Source organism: Euphorbia lathyris, chromosome 7 (assembly GCF_963576675.1).
Source record: "Euphorbia lathyris chromosome 7, ddEupLath1.1, whole genome shotgun sequence".
NCBI lineage: Eukaryota > Viridiplantae > Streptophyta > Magnoliopsida > Malpighiales > Euphorbiaceae > Euphorbia > Euphorbia lathyris.
This window is the reverse complement of record NC_088916.1, coordinates 14,311,205-14,332,669: the sequence shown is the minus strand read 5'-3', so window position 1 is coordinate 14,332,669 and position 21,465 is coordinate 14,311,205. Positions and strand designations below refer to the sequence as shown.

Below are 21,465 nucleotides of genomic sequence, written 5' to 3'. Positions count from 1 at the left end.
AATATAGATATATGATAGGTTTTGTAAGCCAACTATAAATGTATAGTAGATTATTTAAAAAGTTTAGGATGCCAATAGATGTAAATATGCATTCAACCAAAAAAACTTTGAAAAGAAAATAAAAACCTCCTCTCAAATCATTTTCTACAATCACAGTTATATGAAACCTACCATTAAATCACATTTTTTTTAATTTTCATCAACAATAAATATTTTCTAACAAAAACAATTAATCTAACCAAAATTACATTTTTATAACTGATGAATTTAATAGCATGATTTATGGATTATATCTAATCACCTAACATAATGTTGAGATTTTCAAAATAGATACTTCACCAGAATCAGCTACTAAACATTCACATAAATGCAGAATTCAAAAGATCCTCAATAATCCAAAAAATTACTTCCTGCTCAATCATATTATATCTTGGTTCAGTTGAAAACAAACTTAAAAAACTCACTGTCATATGAAAATGATGATAACACAAAATCAAAGAGTCTTCTTCCTAGAAGGGATGATTCTTAAACCACAGCTTAAAGAACTGCATCTATAAATGCTCTACCAGGTTTGCGATTAGCCAACTTTCCATGGCATCCAAGGAGCTGCAAGAAAGATACATCCATGTTAGTTCATCAGATGTAAGACGTTGTTCCGCCCCAAGTAGGAAGAAAGAAAGAAAGAAGAATAATGTTGAAGTAGAAATTAACCTTGGCATTAACACCATCTGGGACAATGCGATTCTCGGCCTTCAACCTCACATAATCAGTTCGGTTGAATTTGGTGAAACCCCTGCAAATCACAGTTATCTTATAAGATAAGCACGAAAATTAATTTATACTACATACTCTAGCTACATCCATTCGTAACTATTCACAATACAAATAAGAAATAACATACAGAAGAAAGCACCATGTGTGTACAGAACAATCTTGATTCGCTGCATAATTAACTCACATCCTATGTGAACATCGAGTGCGTGTTTATCTGATGCATGCAAGCCATGACTTAAATGCAACGTTTCAAATGATGTCATGATCTATTTTGGCAAAACACATTTTTAAGCTCTTGAAGTTTGTTCTGTTGATCCCCTCAACTTCAATCTTGTAATTTTAAGAACATGGACTTTATAATTGAAACCTATTGAACACTTCTTTTTCAAAAAAAAGAAAAAAAAAGCATAATACAGCTGACAAGAATGCTATTTTTAACACAAATAACATGTGATCGAGTTGGCAATAATAAAATAAGAGTGAACAAAATTGAGCTCAAAAACTTTTAATTATATTTTTCAGGGATTTAATACAACATAAACTAAGTTGAGGGGCTTAATAGTACAGGCCTATAAAAATTTTAGGAGTACAATAAAATAGGTGTGAAATGCTGTGTTTTGCCATCTATTTTCGTGTTTTGCCATCTATTTTCAAGTAAAAGAATATATGAGAGCGCTATTAAACATAAAGTACCAATGACGGTAACTCAGTATTCTTCAAATAATACAGCAAAAGATAAGCATGGAATCAGAAAAACTTGTTCAAAAAGGAAAAGGAAGATATACCATTTCCTGCTGACGATGATCTTCTGGCGACCAGGAAATTTGAACTTAGCACGGCGGAGAGCTTCTTGAGCATTGTGGCTGTTGTTGTCCTTGCAACGAACAGATAGAAGAACCTGGCCAATGGCAACTCTTGCACAAACACCCTGGGGTTTGCCAAAAGCACCTCTCATACCAGTTTGGAGCCTATCAGCTCCAGCACATGAAAGCATCTTATTGATACGCAGGACATGGAAAGGATGTACCCTGACCCTCAAATGGAAAGCATCCTTTCCAGCAAACTTTGTCATATACTTGTTGCAAGCAATACGTGCGGCCTCAAGAGCCTCACTGGAAACATTCTCCTTTTCCCAAGACACCAAATGCACACAGAAAGGGAACTCATCAACACCCTTCTTCTTCATTCCCACATCATAAATCCTGATTTTTGGATCAGGCACACCACGGCAAAAACGTGATTTTGGGTATGGCTTATTCTTGATCTGGCGATAACATCTAGCGGGTCCTGAGGAATAAAAGATTAAACAAACGAGTTTAACAGAGGATGGTGCACCTTTCTCAAATTATCGTACATCAAGAACTAGCACAAGAAAAGGTCAAGGTACAATATCTATCCCACCATTTTTGAGGGAACATCTTTTAGTAACGTTTAGACATTTTTTACATCTTTTAGCTCGGTTTTGCCCTTTTTTTAAATGTAATTATACAGATCAACCAAATTCTCCAGTAATTACATTGAAAAAAAAAGGAAAAACCGTGCTGGGTAAAACACCATTAAGGCCAACTTTGAAAAAAGAATATAGCTAGCTGTTAATTTCACTTCACACACACACACACACAAAACATCGGGTAAATTTCGAGCACAGAAAAAATAAATCCAGCACAGAGAACCTTGCATCTATTGCACAGATTAATAACGCTAATTAAGAATATCTAAGAATCCCTCAACCCATAAAAACAAGTTTGTACGATTGTTTTACACTTAACAGTAAGAAAATCTACGGTGAGATAGAAATGAGGAAGTAAATAATCAGGGAATCCGTACTTAATTAAAAACCTGCAAACAATAGCTACATATGAAACTCCAGATCCAGATGAGCAAAGATAATTGTCTTCAACAATAGATATGTGATTTTAGGGATTCAAAGAGAGTCAGTACCCATACAATCATGTACATGGTGTTTTCACCTATAGAAAATCTACCTAGTACATAAACATAGAAAAAAGATGAGCAAATCGATTAAGAAAACTCACTCCTTCCCATGGCGTCGGGCTGCTGCAAAACCCTAGAAGAGCAAATGAAGAAAACGGAGACTTGTTCTATTTCTATACTTAAAGAAAGGATTAGGGTTTGCTATTGCGTGATCTGGACTGATGGTCACCGGCCCAACTGCAGGCCCAAAGTCGTAGCCCATATATGACATGACTTTTAGAATAGTAATAGGGTGTTGTTAAACCCAGCCCAAATTTCCCACCCCTAGCCCCGTGGAATGACGAAATTACCCTTTCATAGGTTTTGGGGTGGAAAAAGCTATTTTTTTTTCTCTCTCGATGCACGGGCGTATGGACATCACGCCTCACCTCATGGTGGGGCGTATGAAGATCACGCCTTCCCATGTGGTCGGGCGTGATAGGCCTACGCCTCACCGTGTGGTCGGACGTGGAACTATCACGTCCGACCACACGGTGAGGCGTAGGGCTATCACGCCCGACCACACGGGAAGGCGTGATCTTCACACGTCCGCGTATCGAGAGAGCAAAAAAAATAGCTTATGTATCCCGTAAATAGGCCGTTAAACCCGTAAATAGTCCGTTAAGCCCGTAACTACATAAATGTACTTAACAAAAAAAATTTAAAAACATAAAAATTAAAATAAACATTAATAAACATAAACATTTATAAACGTAATAGAGTAAATTTAATATCTACAACAAAAAGTGTTTAAATATATGAATGTGTACAACAAAAAATCAGCTAGCCTGACGCCACGCATCCATAAACTCATCCATCTCCCTCTTAATGCGTGGAACATCCTCGTCAGATCGGTGGGTAGCCGATAGTTGGGTGACACGCCACAACCAGCTAACCCACTGCAAAAAAAAAAAGTAATAAATAAATATTAAAAATTAAACACATATAAACTAATACTAAATAATAATATTAAATAATAATAAATTTACAAATTCGCTGTTGGCGCGAGCATGTTGTACCGGTCCAGCCTGTGGTGCATGAAGGAGATGGGGATGCGAATATTGCATATACCAATCCATATAAGCAGGATCACAGGCAGTGGGATCGTATCCAACTGGTCGGCATCTCCTCCGATCAATGCCCCGAGCCGATGGAAATCTCCGCTAGGTGTCCTCAACTGTGACTAAGGAATGCGTGAGCCTGTATGATAACGACTTCCATGGTCGTACTGCTTTATCAGGTCTAATACGCTCAGCTGGGATAGGCTGAGTATATCTGACCCGTCGCAGCGCTCGGTCGGGCATATACGGCTCGACGATGTCTCTACACCGTATCCAACCGGCGTAGGACACTCGAAGCCGATCATCATCAGCGACAAGACCATAAGGCAACCACGTCACCTGGAAAAAAGTAATACTCAATAAAAAAATAATATACTATAAATAATAATTAAATAAATTCTAAAATTTTATAAAATACCTCTGCCGTCGTCATACGATCCAGCTGCCCCAGAAAGGTATCTAGTCGGGCGGTCGTCTTGCCTGGTACCCCGACCTCCCATCTCAGTGCACGGGCATGGTCAGCTGGGATCAGGTGAGCTCCTCTATACGGCCGAAAAACCGGAAAATACTCATATATCCATGCCTGCAGTAGGGTCAAACATCCGCATTTACCTGAGCAGTCTCCTCTGCTCGCTATCCCCAGCTGTCGGTACAACATGGCTAGTGTGGCAGACCCCCATGATAGTCCAGCTGCCCCGCTGACACCGCTGTAAACCTCATGAAGATGGGCCGGCCTAATCCTATCTCCACTCTTGTCAACAAACAGAGTGGATCCAAGCATAAGCCACATCCACGCTGTGGCCCGAGTAGCGTCATCCCTACCCTCGGTGAGAAGCCCCTGTACAGCCCCAACAAATACACCTCCACCTCCCCATAAATGACTAGTCGGCAACAGAAGCTCAGCCTGACTCACCCCAAACATCATCATGCACATGGCATGAAGCGAGTCAGTAGGGGGAGACTCGGACACCATCGGACCGTCGGTCGGGATCCGAAGAATCTGCCACACATCATGCAGCTGGATAGTCATCTCACAAAACGGCATGTGAAAGGAGTTCGTATCGGGCTGCCACCGCTCCACGAACGCAGTCAATAGCGGAGTGTCGAGGTTCCTGAACATGGCACGTGGAAGGTGAGACAAACCAGTCCTCTCGATCATCTCCCTCAGCTGTAAAATGACACATATACAATTTATACAATTACAGAATGTTTTGTATGTTTATAGTTAAAAATACGAATTACAATAAATGTTGACACACTATATTATTCTTACCTCGGGTGACGCACCAGAAAACCACTGACACAAATCTCGGCATGCTGATGTGTAGCATGTCAGAAACGACCGAATCTCTCCTCCCAACATCCGTGAGGCAACATGTCCTAGAAAACTAGGAATCACGGAACCATCAACGGGACCACCAGCAACCGGTGCAGTAACTACCCAGCTCTCGTCCTCACTACCTTTGGGACGTTTGCTTGTCCCTGATAATTATAAAATTATACAAAATTATACTAAATTATACTAAAAAGATACTAAAAAATACTAAATTATACTAAAATTATACTAAAGTATACTAAAATTATACTAAAAAATACTAAATTATATTAAATTATACTAAAATTATACTAAAAAATACTAAATTATACTAAATTATACTAAAATTATACTAAAAAATACTAAATTATACTAAATTATACTAAAATTATACTAAAAAATACTAAATTATACTAAAATTATACTAAAAATACTAAATTATACTAAATTATACTAAAAAATACTAAATTATACTAAAATTATACTAAAAAATACTAAATTATATTAAATTATACTAAAATTATACTAAATTATAAAATTATACTAAAAAAATACTAAATTATACTAAATTATACTAAAATTATACTAAAAAATACCTGTACTCGTAAAACGACCTCCTACTCGCTGGGTCGGCTGTCTCCTCGGGGTCGGCTGCTCATCGCTCTCCTCAACCTCGCGATCATGTGCAACAGCGGACTGTCGCACTGCCCGGGCTACCACATCCAGGTAGTCTTGAAAAGAATCGCCATCGGTCTCTCTGTCATCAAAATCAGTCGCCCCCTCTGAGCCATGAATATCGGCCTGATCCGCAATCGGCCCCCTCCTCAACTGCTCCGTCGCAGCCCCTCTCCGCCTACGACCAGAAATATCTATACCACGCAATCTCGTATGCCGTGGTGTATCATCCTCGCCGTCCATATCTAGACGACGAGCAGATGACGGGATGGATTTCCCACCCCTAGTAGGCCGCTCCGTCTACAAAAAAAATTACACTAAATTAATAAAATTGTAAATAATGTAAATTATACTAAATTTATAAAATTATGCTAAAATACTACTAAACTAATAAAATTATAATATAGTTATTCTCAATTTATACTAAATTATACTAAAATTACACTAAATTACTAAAATGTTTACTATAATTAAACTAAAATTACACTAAATTTACTAAAATTTTAAAAAATATTAATTTTTATTAAAAAAGGGGGCGTAAGGGAATCACGCCCGAACCATTGGTCGGGCGTATGCACATCACGCCCTATCAGTGGTTAGGGCGTATGAGCATCACGCCCTACCATTGGTTCGGGCATGTGGCTATCACGCCCGAACCACTGGTCGGGCGTGATACTCATACGCCCGAACCGCAGATCGGGCGTGATGTTCATACGCCCGACTGCGATTCCGGCCGAAATTTTTAAACATCACAACAGATCCAAAACGATCCATAAATCAATGAAATAAAGCAGTAAATCGTACCATTTTAGCTTTTCCTTTACGGTTTCTATCACCATCCATGATTCGGCTCACTAATTTGTCCGGATTTGAGCAAAAATCGTTTCGGCTTCTTAAGAGGTTTTGGGTTTTTTGAAATTTAGTGCAAATGGTATTTCGATCTATTCACGGGGCTAGAAGTGTAAAATTAGGGTTGGGTTTAGTAAATCACTAGTAATATGGTACCAAAATATCTTTATGGTTTTTGGGAAAGTATTAATTTAGGTTCTATGTACCAAATAGTACCAATATGGACTTAACGTTAAAAAAATGATACTAATTTAGATATCGATAATAGGACGTGACACGTCATTCATATTATTCTGTTAAGTTCTGATTACTCTTTCCACATACAATTGACAGAACCTAACAGAGTTATATGAATGACGTGTCACGTTCCGTTATCGAAACATAAATTGGTATCATTTTTTAAACGTTAAACTTATATTGGTAGTATTTTATACGTGGAGCCTAAATTGATATTTTTCCAAAAACCATAAGCCAATTTTTGTACATCATCCCTTTAGACTACTTTTTAATTGGGATTTCTACAAAAGATTTACTATAGTAAATTGGAACCTACAAAAAGCTAGTTTAAAAATAAAAATTACAAAACTAATTCACTATTCGGTAGCATAGTTTTACGAAGCCAACCGTCCACTTTAGAGTCTATTTGGTTAAATTGTTATTGTTTGTTGTTTGTGATTGATGTTTATTGTTTATCAACTTTAACCTTTTTTTTTTATAAATATTTGAAATTTAAATTGCTAAAAGAATTCTATAGTTTTTTCAATCTAAGATGAAAATATAATAAGATAAAGATTATAGGCGAAATCGTCATGAAATATCCAACAATGTAGAAACTTCAATTACCATTTGGATATATCCTTCAAACACTAGAGTTGACGGATGTAATTTTGATGAAAAACATATAAGAACAACAAACGTGGTTCAAAACCAAATACTAGGGACGGTTCCAGAGGGAGGCCATATATGCGGCTATCTAGGGCATCCCATTTAGGAAGGTCTCTGATTAAAAAAAAATTAATTTTTCCTTTATAAAATTCAAAACTAATTTCAATTATAATACAATAATATTTGAGATTTTCATTGTTGAAAAATTATCTCAGTAAATAATTATTATATCATGTCTGAATTTAATAACAATCATATATATATAAAAAAAAATACACTCTACTAAATGAAATGAAAAAATTCGATAATAATAATATAAATTATCTCATTTCTTATTAGTCATAGTCTTTTAACAACAATAACACACTAAGAAATTTCAAAATTTATTTCATAAATTTTTTCTTAACAAATAATAGGGATGAGTTACAAAGTTAGGCATATAACAATTAATTGTTTCGTTTTCTGCAAATTGCCAAAAAAAATGATCTTCAATTGGTCTTCTTGTTGAGTCAAGAATTAATTATATTTTATATATATTAAATTTAAATTTGTAAAAAAAAATGGAATACAGAAGCTACATAAGGCCTATAAAATACTGGAGCCGTCCTTGAGAAATGCAACATTTTCCTTCAAAAAGAGCAATTAGCAGATGACACCAAACATTTCAAGAGCTATTGTTTGGTATGAAACACCAAACAGGAGCGGTAAAAAGCCAAAACAAACGGACTTTTAATCATGTTCTTGAGCTTGAAGATGCGTATTCGGAAAATGCAAGTTATTATTCCTGATGTTTAAATGTGTTGACAGTACTAATGTTTCAAAGGATGATGTTAACATAATCGACTAATAAGGAGTAGTTAAGCATTTTATATACTGTGATTCCATTTGAAATATACCAAAACATCTGCTAAAATTGTAAGATTTCAAGGCAAAAGAATATCAACTTCAACTTGAAATTTCATTAACATGCCAAAACATCTCTATACAAGACCATTTTTACATACATAGTAGACCTAAAACAAATCTTAAATAGCTTAAGTTGAGTAATAATAACATATCTGCTTCGATTCTGTATCCTTTTTCGAATGGCCAAAACCTCTTACAGTTGCAGCTCGAAACAAATCAGTTGTCAGGTTGAATCCCAAAAGAGCTTGGAATGTTGAGACGGTTAACATTGTTCTTCGTTTTGCGGAATAAACTTGAAGGAATGATTCCTGAAGAGTTGGGTTCAGGATTATTTCACCTTCAGAATCTAACAAAACTTCTCTTTATTTCTAACGACATTTCAGGTTCTATATGCACTTCACTACATTTCAAATAAGGCAACATTTTCAGAACTGCCCCTCCCTCTTTCTCTTCTTCTTTCCTATCTCGAGAGGCTGTGCTATCGGAACATCTGGTCGTGGGATTGTATAACCAGATTGGAGCATGGTATTAATCAAACGTCTAACAGTGATGTTAGGAATGAGATAATCATTTAACATATCATTCGCTCCACAAACACATTTAAAGCCTGAGAGGATCAAATGATCTCTAATGCATTTGTCGCAAAAGCTATAGCAACAGCATCTAGTAAAAGCAGCATCTTTCATTGGCTGTTTACATAAACGACATAATAGTTCGACAGGAAAAATCTTGTTCTTCTTAAAAGGTACTGCTTCTTCTTCGACGTCCGGATTTGTAACAGAACTGCTTGTAGCAATGGCAGAAGTAGAAGAATTGGGAAAAATCTTGTTCTTCTTAGGCGGTATGGCTTCTTCTTCTCCGATGTCCGGATTTGTAACAGAACTGCTTTTGTTACAATTAGCAGAAGAATTGGGAATATGAGAACCCGGAACAACAATGGCTCTAGTGTTTATAAATCGACACCCTCTTCCTCCGGGAACCCTTTTTATTAAGACTTTGGTATGACTTGGAATCAACATATTATCATCATAAGAATTGTTTGTTTGAGCATTAATCACGGTGATATCAAAATCATTACCGAAACATAATCCAGAATTATTCTTTCCTTTATATTTGGATTCATAAACTTTTTGCTTAAATTCTGAAACTGAAATGAAAGGCTGATTTACAGAAATTGAAACATAGTCTTTCTGACTCATGAATTTGAAATATATTTCCATTTGGTAGATCGAATACAATATATATAACAAGGATTCAAGTTAAAAGAAAACAATACAAACAAAAGCAATTGATCCGATTGAAGCCCTCCTCGATTGATTGCAGAATGTAGTGAAGTCTGATTCGAATGGAACAAATTAAGCCCTAATTTGCAAACTCTGATTCGAATGGAGCAAACGTCGTCGTCGGAAAATCAAGTGACTACAGAACGCACCAGCAAGCAAGTCTTGACGGAGAAACTCGAACTGGAACTGGAACTGGAACTGGAAGAAGATGAGCAAAAATCAAAGCCAAATCCAAATTCCAAAATATTTGAATGGAACAAACTGGGAAGAACTGTGTGCGCTAGAAATCTTTTATTGAAAGAGAGAATAGTCGGGCGTGTATTTATAGGAAACCAATGCCAACGTGTGTGTGTTTTCGGAATCCCTACGGGAATAGGATAAAATGCTGTTTCATTTGTCTTTGGCTTAATACCTTTCCAGTCCGCTCAAATTGGTCCAATACTGTAACCGATCCCGTATTTACACTTTTAATAAGTAATCTCCTAACTTGTTTATTTCGAATAAATAATCCCTCAAATAGGTTATTTTGAGAGTTTTTTTTTTTTGGCCATTTACTTAATACATCACTAGATTAGTTAGATGTAACAATTGATAATTTGAAATTTTTTATTTCTAATGTAATATTATGTTGAATGTTTTTTGGGAGTTTAGGGGTCATTGGCTCTAAATAAGCTAATTTGAGGAGTTATTTGATCCAATTGAGCAATTGGAGAGGTTATTTGTTCTAAATAAACAAATTGAGTGGGTACTTATTAAAAATGTAAGTACGGAAGATCAGTTGCAGTATTGGGCTAATTTGAGGGGGCTAGAAAAGTATTATAAGTTGAAAATTTGCCCAAATTTTCTTGGGGAGTGAAATGGTGCAATTTACTTTATTAAAATTAGAATATTTATATAATTTTATATAATGTTATTTTATTTTATTTAGTCTTTTGTACTAACCACAAATACAAAGTAATAATTTGTGGAAGATAGCAAGAAAATTACAATCATATTATTTTTAATTATAATACAATAAATTATATATTTATATTTAGGGTGTCTTCTATGGTTACTTTGTTTTTGACAAAGCAAAGTTTACTTTGTTTTTTTCACCATTCGATGATGGTGGACTTTAACAAAGGCCATGTTTGGGAATTAGCTGTTAGCTGTTAGCTGATTACATTAGCTGATTTGACTAGATGATTTGACTAGCTGTTTGTGTAGACCTATTTGGTAAAAAATAGCTGATTGATAATAGCGGTTTGTGCAAAAAGACGAATAAGGGCATTAATTTTGGCGCAGGAGAAGAGGGAGTCTATCTATTAGGGTTAAAGAAGTCCATTAATTTTAATATTCCAAAACGCTAATTGAAAAAGCTCCTTTTAAGAGCTTTTTCTAAATTAGCGTTTTCATCCCAAAACTCTCTCTCAAACCTCTCTCCACCAAACACTCCAATCAGAGGTTTCAGTGGTCAAACCTCTAAAATTGGTCAAAATCGCTCTTTTTATCTCAAAACGCTCTTTACCAAACAGGACCAAAGTAAGTTTATTCAATGGTGGAAAAAACAAAGTAAGGCTTACTTTATCAAAAAAAACAAAGTAAATATAGTCTAACCCTTATGTTTAGTAATAATTTACATTTGAAAAAAAAGTTGTCGTTGATTTCTTTCCGCTTATATTAGTATAGATATGTTTCATATTTTTACTTTAATTTTTTTTATGTATTAATAAAGGTCTAAAAATATTTTTATTTATATTTTCACTATTTGAGTAATGGCTTCATTCTATAATTCTGTTGTTGGAGATACGACTTTTAGGTATCGTTTCTAGGTATTATTTCTGGGTATTGTTTTCTAGATTCGTGTTTCTGGGTATCAATTTGGTTCGTTCTTCTGAGTAACGTAACCGGTTTACTTTTCTTGGGTATCGATTTGGATCCGTTTTTTTGGGTATTGTAACTGATTTACGTTTTCTGGATCTTAATTGGGACCTTTTTTTTGGGTAACGTCTTCGTTTTCTGTATTTATTCTTGCCGTTTTTGTTCTTTGCATTTATTCTTGTTGTTTTATGCATTTATTATGCCGTTGAGGATCTCAATTGGGACATTTTCTGGGTAACGTCTTTGTACTCTACATTTATCCTTGCCGTTTTCGTTTTCTGCATTTATTATTGTTATTTTCTGCATTTATTCTTGTTGTTTTTCATTTCTTTGCATTTATTCTTGCCATGTTCGTCCTCTGCATTTATTATTGCCATTTTCTGTCTTTATTTTTGCCATTTTCATTCTCTGCGTTTATTCTTGCCGTTTTCGTTCTCTGCATTTATTCTTGTCATTTTCTGCATTTATTTTTGGCGTTTTCATTCCCTACTTTCATTCTTGTCTTTTTCCGCATTTATTCTTACCGTTTTCGTTTTCTGCATTTATTCTTGTCGTTTTCATTCTCTGCATTTATTCTTGTCGTTTTCTTTCTTTGCATTTATTCTTGCGGGTTGTGTTCCCAAATCCAATAAATCCATTAGCCACACCTGTTTTTGTCCTCAATTTTTTCACACACCTGTTCCTAACATCCTATACTTCACTTTAGGCTTTCGTTTCACCTCATTTCGTGTCCGAAAACTCGTTTTATAGGCCATTCTTCGGACTCCAAATTGTGTTACACAATCTTCCCACCAAGATATAAGGAAATGAAGAGTAATATGGAATTAATAGTTAAAGAGAAGATTGTTAACGTTAACTATTAATTCATGATTAATTAGTCATGTGTGAAAGCTTCACTTTTTTTTTTAATAGTATGAGAAAGCTCCATTTTTAAATCTTGTTAGGAACCGTACCATTTTGGTAAACATGTTTTTGGGATAATTGGACATACAAATAAATTTTGTATTTCCATTAACTCTTTAAGACCTATAGATAGACAACATGTAATCTTGATTTAAATTATCGAAGAAAATTAAAGAGTTTAGAAAATACTAGAATTTTTTTTAAGATCATGCGATTTCATAAATTTCTCTAGTAAGTCGTTCTTAATTGCCCCAATAATAAAAATTTCGCCTCGCATAAAAGTAGGCACAAATCGAACAAATTCTTATATTATTTATTTTTATTTTATTTTCATTAAGAAAATTATCTAACCATGAATTGTTTGTGAATAAATCGTTAATTATATTTGTGAAGTTTGCTCGCAAATAACTCTTTAATTGTGTACATAAACAAGCTCACACGCAAAGTTCGTAAATAAATAAACAAGATGCTTACAAATAGTTTATCTATTACTTATTATTATGTTTGTAAACGAACTCATCTAATAGCAAATGAAATAATATTAAGTTTAGATATTTGTGAACTAATACGAAACTATATAGTTTTCTACAAAACTAAAATTTATTCATAGATGTTGTAATCGAACCTGCTCACGAGCTTTGGTCTACTCAAGCTCGGCTCGTTTACGAACAGAGCCAGTAAATCGTACTCACAAGTGGCTCGTTTACTAATCGAGCTGAATCGAGCCGAGTTTTTATCGAGCCGCTCATGAGCTTTCCCGTTTGTAACAATCGGTTTATCAAGCCGACCAACAAAGTACCATGAGTCCTAAATATCCTCCAAAACCGATTGTCACGTAAATTTTAAATTTTAGGGATGTCTTATTAGTCACCCCACACTAAACACTAAGCAAGTCCACACGACTAATAAAACATCCTTAAAATTCAAGAGATCAGCCGTTTTTTTTAACCAGCTCAGATTTCATGTTATATTAAGCCATTTTTAATTGACCTAAACGTACATTATTCCAAGTTCAATAATTTCATGATATATTAATGTTTCGAGTATCTGAGTTATAGTGTAACTTAACAAATAAAAAATTGAAATTTTATGATAGAGAATAATAGAGATCTTCCATGAATATTGGGGGTTAGTATGCACTTTCTTGGAACATCCTGGCACAGTCTGGCATAATTCAATTCAATTCTACAAATGGTACTTCCGGCGCGTGTAATTAACCATACTTCTTTATCATTTGAGTTAACCATACTTCTTTATCATTTGAGTTGTTCTACCGGATCAGCTTTCCGGTTTGTAAAGCCTCACTACCCCACAACTGTCCACACAGCAATATTGTAAAGGATGACCAGTAATGTCTTCAAGGTAGAATTGAATTGTAACCTCATTGTAATCTTCAAAGCAATCATCTTTTCTGACATCTAAACATGGATCATACCCAAAAAACATATGTGGTTGTTTCACAATTCTGGAATCATACCAGCCCCCGAACTGGCAATCGACGTCTTTCAGGTCTCCATACTCATTTTTAAAATGGTATCTACATTTCACTTGGAAACCAAGCCATTCACTCCCACTAGAGAATGCAATACAGCAAAAAGACCAAAACCCAAAAATTCATGTTTAACCCATCCTGGAGGCAGCTCAATTGTAGTTGAACATCCCTTGCTACACCCCTGTCACACCCAAACCATATCAGGAAATATTTCAAGTCCTTTACGGCTTTATCAGAAATGTTTGGACTTAATAAGTAGGAGGCCATGTAGCTTAAATTTAGCTCTTCAACTCGTTATATATATATGTATATAATCAAATCAGTCGAAAATTACATGTCAGCATAGAAAATTAAAACAGTTCAAAAATCCACAAATCAAATGATGACAGTGTCATTTTGGACTAATTTGATAAAGAAAAAAAAGCAGAGTTATGGACTAAATCGATACCTAAAGTTCACTTTCAGGAAAATTGATCTTATTTGTAAATGTTAAGGTCAATTTATACCATTTGGTATGTTAGGGCTAACTTTGCACTTTCAAAAACTATAGAGGCAAATTTGGACCTTATCCCGTTAATTAATAAAGAATTTGTAAACTTTAATTTAAATAAAGACAAATCGTCCGTTTCTGTTCCTAGGGTCAATTACTTCCATACTTTTCACAATTAAGAAAATTTGGTTTGATGTAAACTTTAGTATAGTTTCCACATGACTATTAATCTGTATTATCCTCAATTTAGTGTTTGCTAGAAACTCTTCAATTAGCCTATCCATCTAGTGAAAGAGTTGAACATGATTCATGATAATTGCAAAAAGAAAAAAGAAAAAAAAATACAAACCTGGTTAATGTCATCTAAGACCACCACTCCATTCATCACCCTCTCTTCAACCCGTAATAGAGTCGCCAATTCTGGCACATGTGGCGCTGGTATTTTTGGCTCCGGCCCACTTCTCTGGAAAATCCTACACAGCACAAAGGAATCCTTCCCCAAGGACAAGCAAACACAAATGGTAAGAATTATTATAAATAGGCAAAAATTAGGAAGAAGAAACTTAAATTTTGCAATCCAATTTGATCTCACTTGGACAACACTCTCCAAATCCTCATCTATTAGGCGAAACTCATGCATAACCCAATTGGTGCGCTCACCCTGAGGAGGCTGTCCAAGATGATATATAAGGGTCTTCTTCAAACCCACAATTTGAGAATTGCAGTGAATAGAACGGTCCTTCCCAATCATCTTCCAGTATCCTCTCTCAGTTGCACGTTTGGCATACTTCTTATACACCCTACTGTAAAAGTACCAGTCGTCATTTCTTGTCTTCAACTTCAATTTATCTAAACACACAAACGACACAGTTATATATTTTCAAGCACCATAAAACCGTTCTGTTTGTTTGCTAAAATGATATCAATCTATTCCACCTACAAAAGAATGGAATCTATTCTTCTTCCCCATTTGACCTTAACAGAGCAAAGCAGACATTTTTACGGGATCAGAAAGTGTAAAGTTATTTTGAAAGGATGTTAGTGTATTTGTGAAATCGTAGGAAGATTGAAGTTATAGTGAAAATCATACCTCGGAGATCCCAAGGCTCTGACTTGTAGATGTCAAGAACACCAATGGGGTCAAACAAAATGGGTGTGTTAGTCACCTTCTTTTGGAGGTAATGGGTGATAAGTTCCTCATCAGTAGGGTGGAAACTGATTCCGGAATGGAGTGAAGCATCGGAGGTAGAACCAGCTTGTATAGCTTGATTGAACAGGTTCTGTGCATTAAACTGAAACCCTATAGAACCGAAATTGGTGATTCCAAGAAAAGGTAGGATCCAAAGTTTAGTTTCAAATTCGGTATAGTGTTCAGCTATAGGGAAGCAAAAACTAGATTCCCCTGCTAATACAGAAGGCATCTGCAACATGAAATTTGAGACATATTACTATGGTGCGTCCATAAGCAATTAATGAGAGAGAGATGGAGAGAAACATACAGGATCGTGTAGCAGTTCTGCATAAAGTTGAAATTTTTTTATGGCATATGACATGATTTTATGCCTCGCAACATTATCCAAATTGTTACAATTAGTGAAAATGAATTCAAAAATGTTCCCCTGGGCTTCCCTTGGATCAATTGACACTGACCTCAGATTAAAGCAACCGTGTGCATCTAATTTATTCAGGTTTGGAGGAAGCTCAGGTAATGACTTGAGATGAATGCAGTTTCTCAAACCAAGATATTGCAGCTCAAACAGCTTCTTGATGCTTAAAGGTATTTCTGTAAAAGGATTTCCACTTAGATCTAAAGCTTCCAGTGACGATAAGCAACCAATGCCATTGGGCACACCAAATAAACCGCAATTATTGAGATATAGCTTCCGTAGATATTGCATACACAATCAGTCTTCAGGCAGATTGTCAAAAAACTTTATGCCATAGAGGCAAAGATATTTGCAATTTTTCAATTCCAAACTCGACAGAGCCTTCAACTTTTCAATTGGTGAGGGCAACGCTTTTATACCTGTTCCATCTAGATACAGATACCTCAAAGAACTGATATCCTCCAAAATCTTTGGGAAATCTTCAAAAATACAACAGCCTGAAAGATTAAGCTTTTGTAGATGTTTCAACTTACAAATACTGCTTGGAAGAGTATGAAATCTGGTGCAGTTTTGTAGATTCAGTTCAACAAGTTCAAAACAATCCTGTATGGATGAGGGGATTTCTTCTATTGCAGTCCCATCTAGAAACAACATCTTGATTTGCATCGGTACCTCTGGAAACTTCGTTATGCTAGAGCAACCAGAGAGAACCAATTGCTCTAGAGAGACCAACTTAGAAAAATCACTAGGAAGATACTCTAGTCTTTTGCAGTTCAAAAGATCCAAGCATAACAGCCTGGAGAGAAGACCAATTGCAGAAGGAATCTCTTCAATTGCAGTCTCGCTTAAGTACAAGTATCTTACTTCAGGGCCAACATCTGGAAACCTGGTAATATTTGAACAGCCAGAAAGATCAATAATCAAAAGAGATTTTAACAAATGCACACTTTCTGGAAGATCACGGAGCTGTTTACAGTCCTTCAAATTCAATGCAATTAGGCCACTGACCTTCCCAATTGATTTAGGAAGTTCTTCTATAGCTGTCTCATTTAAATTTAAATATTTTAAGTTTTCTGAAATCTCTGGAAATCTCCTAAGATTTGAGCAACCAGAAAGATGAAGGGTCTCAAGAGATCTCAATTTAATGCGAGTTGGGAGGCTTATCAGGCTCGTACAACATCTCATGTTCAAATATATAAGTCGATCTAGAAACCGAATCGATGGACGAACTTCTGCCAAGCTAGTACAATATTCAAAATTAAAGCTCTCAAGATTCTTGGCCAGCGAGAGGTCGGGGAATGTAAGTAAGTTCTTAGAATTACTGAGATTCATCACTTTCAAATTCACAAGATGCTGCACAACCAATAAAACTGGCTTAAATAAATTACTTACACTAAGCTGCATTGAGGCTAAAAACGTGAAGATAAAATATTACTTGTGCTCCTGACCATAGCTTTTTAACATTGCTGTATGCAAGGTTAAGTTCAACAAGATTTTCTGCTTGAAAATTTGACGGCATAGAGCTTAGTGGGTATTCTTCCCAATGCAGGTATCTCAACTTATCGGATAGAAGCTCAAGGCCATCAGGAAGACGCAATTTACATTTGTTTCCAACTCCAGCACTGAAGATTTTGAGTAGCCTGAGGTTGTGCATCCCAGCAAAGGCTCTGGAACTCAAATTCACTTCTTGCATTTTATATGTATTGAAAAATATCCCTTCAACCATTTCAGTTCCCTACAGCTCAAAGTAATAAATAAATAAAGCTTCAGTTCCACATGTAATTAAACTTGCAAAAGTTTATTTTAAGGTTACGTTCATGAGGTAACTGTACATTGTACACAAGGCTCTCACCAGATTTTTTGTCAAAACGTGGAACACATCAACATGACTCCACAATCTACTGCGTTTCCCCAGCTCTCCAATTGATTCTCGGCGAACAATTTCATGAGCCATTTCTTGCAATAAGTCATGCATGTCTAGCTTGTTTTCACAGACATTAATAAGGCACTTATCAATGAGAACACTAATTCCGATACTAGCTGAGAAACCACAACCATGCAGTAATCTCTTCACAAAATCAAATTGTTGCCCCTTAAAGAAACATGCAATATCAAGAAATATACATTTCTCTTCATCATCAAGTGTGTCAAAGCTTGCTCTCAACACATTGAAAATTTCAGGCCGAGGAATTCTAGATAGTTTGTCCAATGCACTTTCCCAATCTTGTTTCCCTCTGCCAAATAAAAAAGACCCCAAAACTTTAAGTGCTAATGGGTTGCCCTGAGCATAATTAACTGCCCTTTTCGATAGCTCCATATGTTCTTCAGTCGGATAGTTTTTCTTAAGAGCATTCAAACAAAAAAGTTGAAGAGCTTCATCATCTTTTAATCCCTCAACTTCATATAGTTCATGAACTCTATTATTCAGAACTTGCTTATCTCTAGACGTCAAAATAATTCTACTACCCAAGCCAAAATTTTGTGTTCCAATTAGCTCATCTAATTGGTTTATACAATTCACATCATCCAGAACAAGCAACACCTTTTTTCTTTGGAGAATGTCATTCACATCTTGACAAAGCTTTTCTTTCAGACCACATAGCCCACTGCGTATTGCTTCTTCCCTTATATTTTTGAGGAAGCAGCAACCTTCAAATTGACTTGAGAGAGTGTTGAAGATTACTTCAGCAACAGTTGTTTTACCAATACCACCCATACCCCAAATTCCTAGAATACAAACTTTTGGCATCCCAATCCGTAGTAACTTTTTAGTTTGTTCAATATGTGAATCTATTCCAATTAAGTCCTTCAAATCTCTCGAGTATGCATGGTTCAATTTCTTCAAAATATTTTCCACAATATCTTTCACAAGTTCAGCCTCAAACCTATTCAAAAGGAAAAAAAGAGCTGAATCTTATTTCAAACATATCATTTTCATGACTATAGGTCATAGTAACTATACCATGACTTCAGAAAACCAGATTTTCAATTCAATCTAGAGTTTTAGACACTTCACAAAACTTCAGCAATCTAGAGTTTTAGACACTTCACAAAACTTCAGCAATCTAGAGTTTTAGACACTTCACAAAACTTCACTAATTATTTAAACTTCTCATTAGCTTAAGTCATGTGGATAACAAATGAATCTGATTCCACTAAGTAAAATTTAATAATCTTTTACGACAAAAATAAATAAATGAACTAAAAGTAAGAGAGAGTTTTTTTTTAAGGAAGTTTCCAACAGATCTTAAAAGCGTCATTTTGGGGAAAAAAAAATCAAGTCAACTTCTATTGCCTTTTTTCTTCTTTCGTCCATCCTTTTTGTTTTTCTGAAAGCCTATCCTTGAATACCAAAGTACAAAGATCACCATATTATTAAGCAAAGTACCAAATCTGACAACCGAATGACATTGGTTAAAACTTAAAAGGGATTCCTATCCGTTAATAGTTTAGAATTGCTTTGATGGAATAAAACACGTAAAGCATCAATGTTTAGTGAAAATAGTTTTAAGTACTAGAACTTATTAACTAGTAGTGTTTTTCTATGTTTTGATCTAGCAAGATAAAGACTCTTCTAATATGGGATACAGTTAAATGCCATCAACCACCTTCTATTTAGTAGCTCAAGTTCCTCACAGATAATATTATGTGCCAGGACCACAATTTGCTAATAAAAAGCTATCTGAAATGTGCATGTTTTGTTTTCTACTTCATAATAAATGTGAAAAGCATTTACATCTAAGCATCAAATACAAATGCTCTTTAAATAGTGTTCCATTAACAACCTTAAAGATGGAAGAACTTAAGGATCGAGACATACCGGATATCCTGAGAGGCATATCCAGATAAGCTGGCAACAGCCTTCAAGTGAGTTATCCATCTCGGCAACTTTGCCAATTGATTTTTAAAATTGGTCTGCAAAACATCCACTTTGTTGTTCCACTTCAGATGGATCTACTTGGTAGAAAACTGGTAAAATTGTCTGTCCATGAGTTCTCTTGCACTCAAAATTTTTAACCATTTCATCTAAACACCATGGAGATGATGCATAGTTCTTTGAGAAAATGATAACAGAAATAAAAGAATCTTCAATAGTTCTCAAAAGAGAAGGAGTTATTTCTTCCCCTCTTTCAAGGTCATTATCAATGAAGGTTTTGATTCTTTTACTGCACAAAGCCTCGTGGAGATGACTAACAAAATTATAACGGGTATCTTCCCCTCTGAAGCTAAGAAACACATCATATTTCCTTTTAAGTGAAGCAGCAGCAGCAGCAGAAGAAGACGATGCCATCAATGAAAAAAGCAAATACCCTAACAGAGATCACCTAAAAACACACAACAATGCAAAACAGGGAATTATAATAAAATGATTAAACTGAGAATTACAAAACAAATAATCAGGAAAATATAATAATAATGAAGGCGGAGATCAATACAAGTGTAGCGACCAATCAATTTACTGTAGAACGTGACAAATCAATTTCATTGACCCAATCAAACAAGACAAAAAGAAAAGGAAAAGAGGAATTAATTTAGAAGCTGACAAACCTCTGCAAGTTTAAAGCAACGGATGTCGACGGCCGTAATTACAAGACAACGGTGTGAGCGAGGAAGAGCAGTAGCTCGCGGCCATGAATAGCTTCTTGCAAAGATACAAAACAGAGAAATCACACTAATACTTTTTCAAGTCAAATCTAAATAAAATGAGCTACACTTTCTTCTTCCCCTTTGCTCATCTTCTCCAGCTTTCCACCACCATCACCGTCTGGCTTCCTTCGTTTTTGTTCAGGTTCGCTTGGAGGAAGAAAGAAACTCCTCCCATTTATGTTTAAGTTTTGTTTTTTTAAGCTTCAGTTTTATTTTTCCTACTAGTATATGCTTTCTGGAACCCCTTTTCTGTCGCATCTATACCTTTTGGTTATATTTTTATTGTTTATTTTTTTGGTCTTAACAAGAGCATAAAACATTTATCTTGTCCATAGATCTGTAGATCTACAGATCTATGTGGTTGTAAAAAATGAAAGGATTTGTAGTCTTTTTCTTACTCTTCGTAGTCTATTTTCTTTCTTTGTGGTTCTATAGCCCGTATGGATAGGAAGTTTTATCCTGCTGTATTTGTACTTTGTAATTCTATGAAATGAAATATGTCATTTTTATAAAAAAAAAAAAACCTAAATAAAATAGGAAAGAGTCCGATTGTTTTAACTGTTGCGATAAGATACTTTAATAAATAAAAAAAAGTAGACCTTTGCTGTTTTTTTTTTTAACAAAAAAAACTAAATAGTAGTTTCCATCTTTTGACATGAAAACGCAATATGAGGATTTTTTTAAGGGTAAATTTCAAATAAAATCCTTGTGGTTTTACTAATTTTCAGATAAAGGACTGTGGTT

General features: G+C 35.2%; 1 protein-coding gene and 1 pseudogene across 1 annotated transcript; both read right to left on the bottom strand.

Annotated features, from left to right (window-relative positions):
- Window positions 1-391: 391 nt before the first annotated feature.
- Window positions 392-2,950, bottom strand: LOC136200657 (large ribosomal subunit protein uL16). Its single transcript, XM_065991082.1, has 4 exons — window positions 2,811-2,950; window positions 1,560-2,061; window positions 712-793; window positions 392-606 (listed from the first exon to the last, which is right to left on the bottom strand). Exons 1-4 carry the CDS (start codon window positions 2,818-2,820, stop codon window positions 538-540), a joined length of 663 nt encoding a protein of 220 aa, XP_065847154.1. The 5' UTR covers window positions 2,821-2,950; the 3' UTR covers window positions 392-537.
- A 10,939-nt stretch (window positions 2,951-13,889) lies between these two features.
- LOC136235424 (disease resistance protein RPV1-like) lies at window positions 13,890-21,144 on the bottom strand (annotated as a pseudogene).
- Window positions 21,145-21,465: the final 321 nt, after the last annotated feature.

What these genes read in the sequence shown, in the direction of transcription:
- LOC136200657 (XM_065991082.1), bottom strand. An exon ending in ATCATCGTCAGCAGGAAATG is followed by an intron (nt 794 to 1,559) that starts GTATATCTTCCT and finishes TGTGATTTGCAG; the next exon opens with GGGTTTCACCAAATTCAACC. An exon ending in CAGATGGTGTTAATGCCAAG is followed by an intron (nt 607 to 711) that starts GTTAATTTCTAC and finishes TCTTTCTTGCAG; the next exon opens with CTCCTTGGATGCCATGGAAA.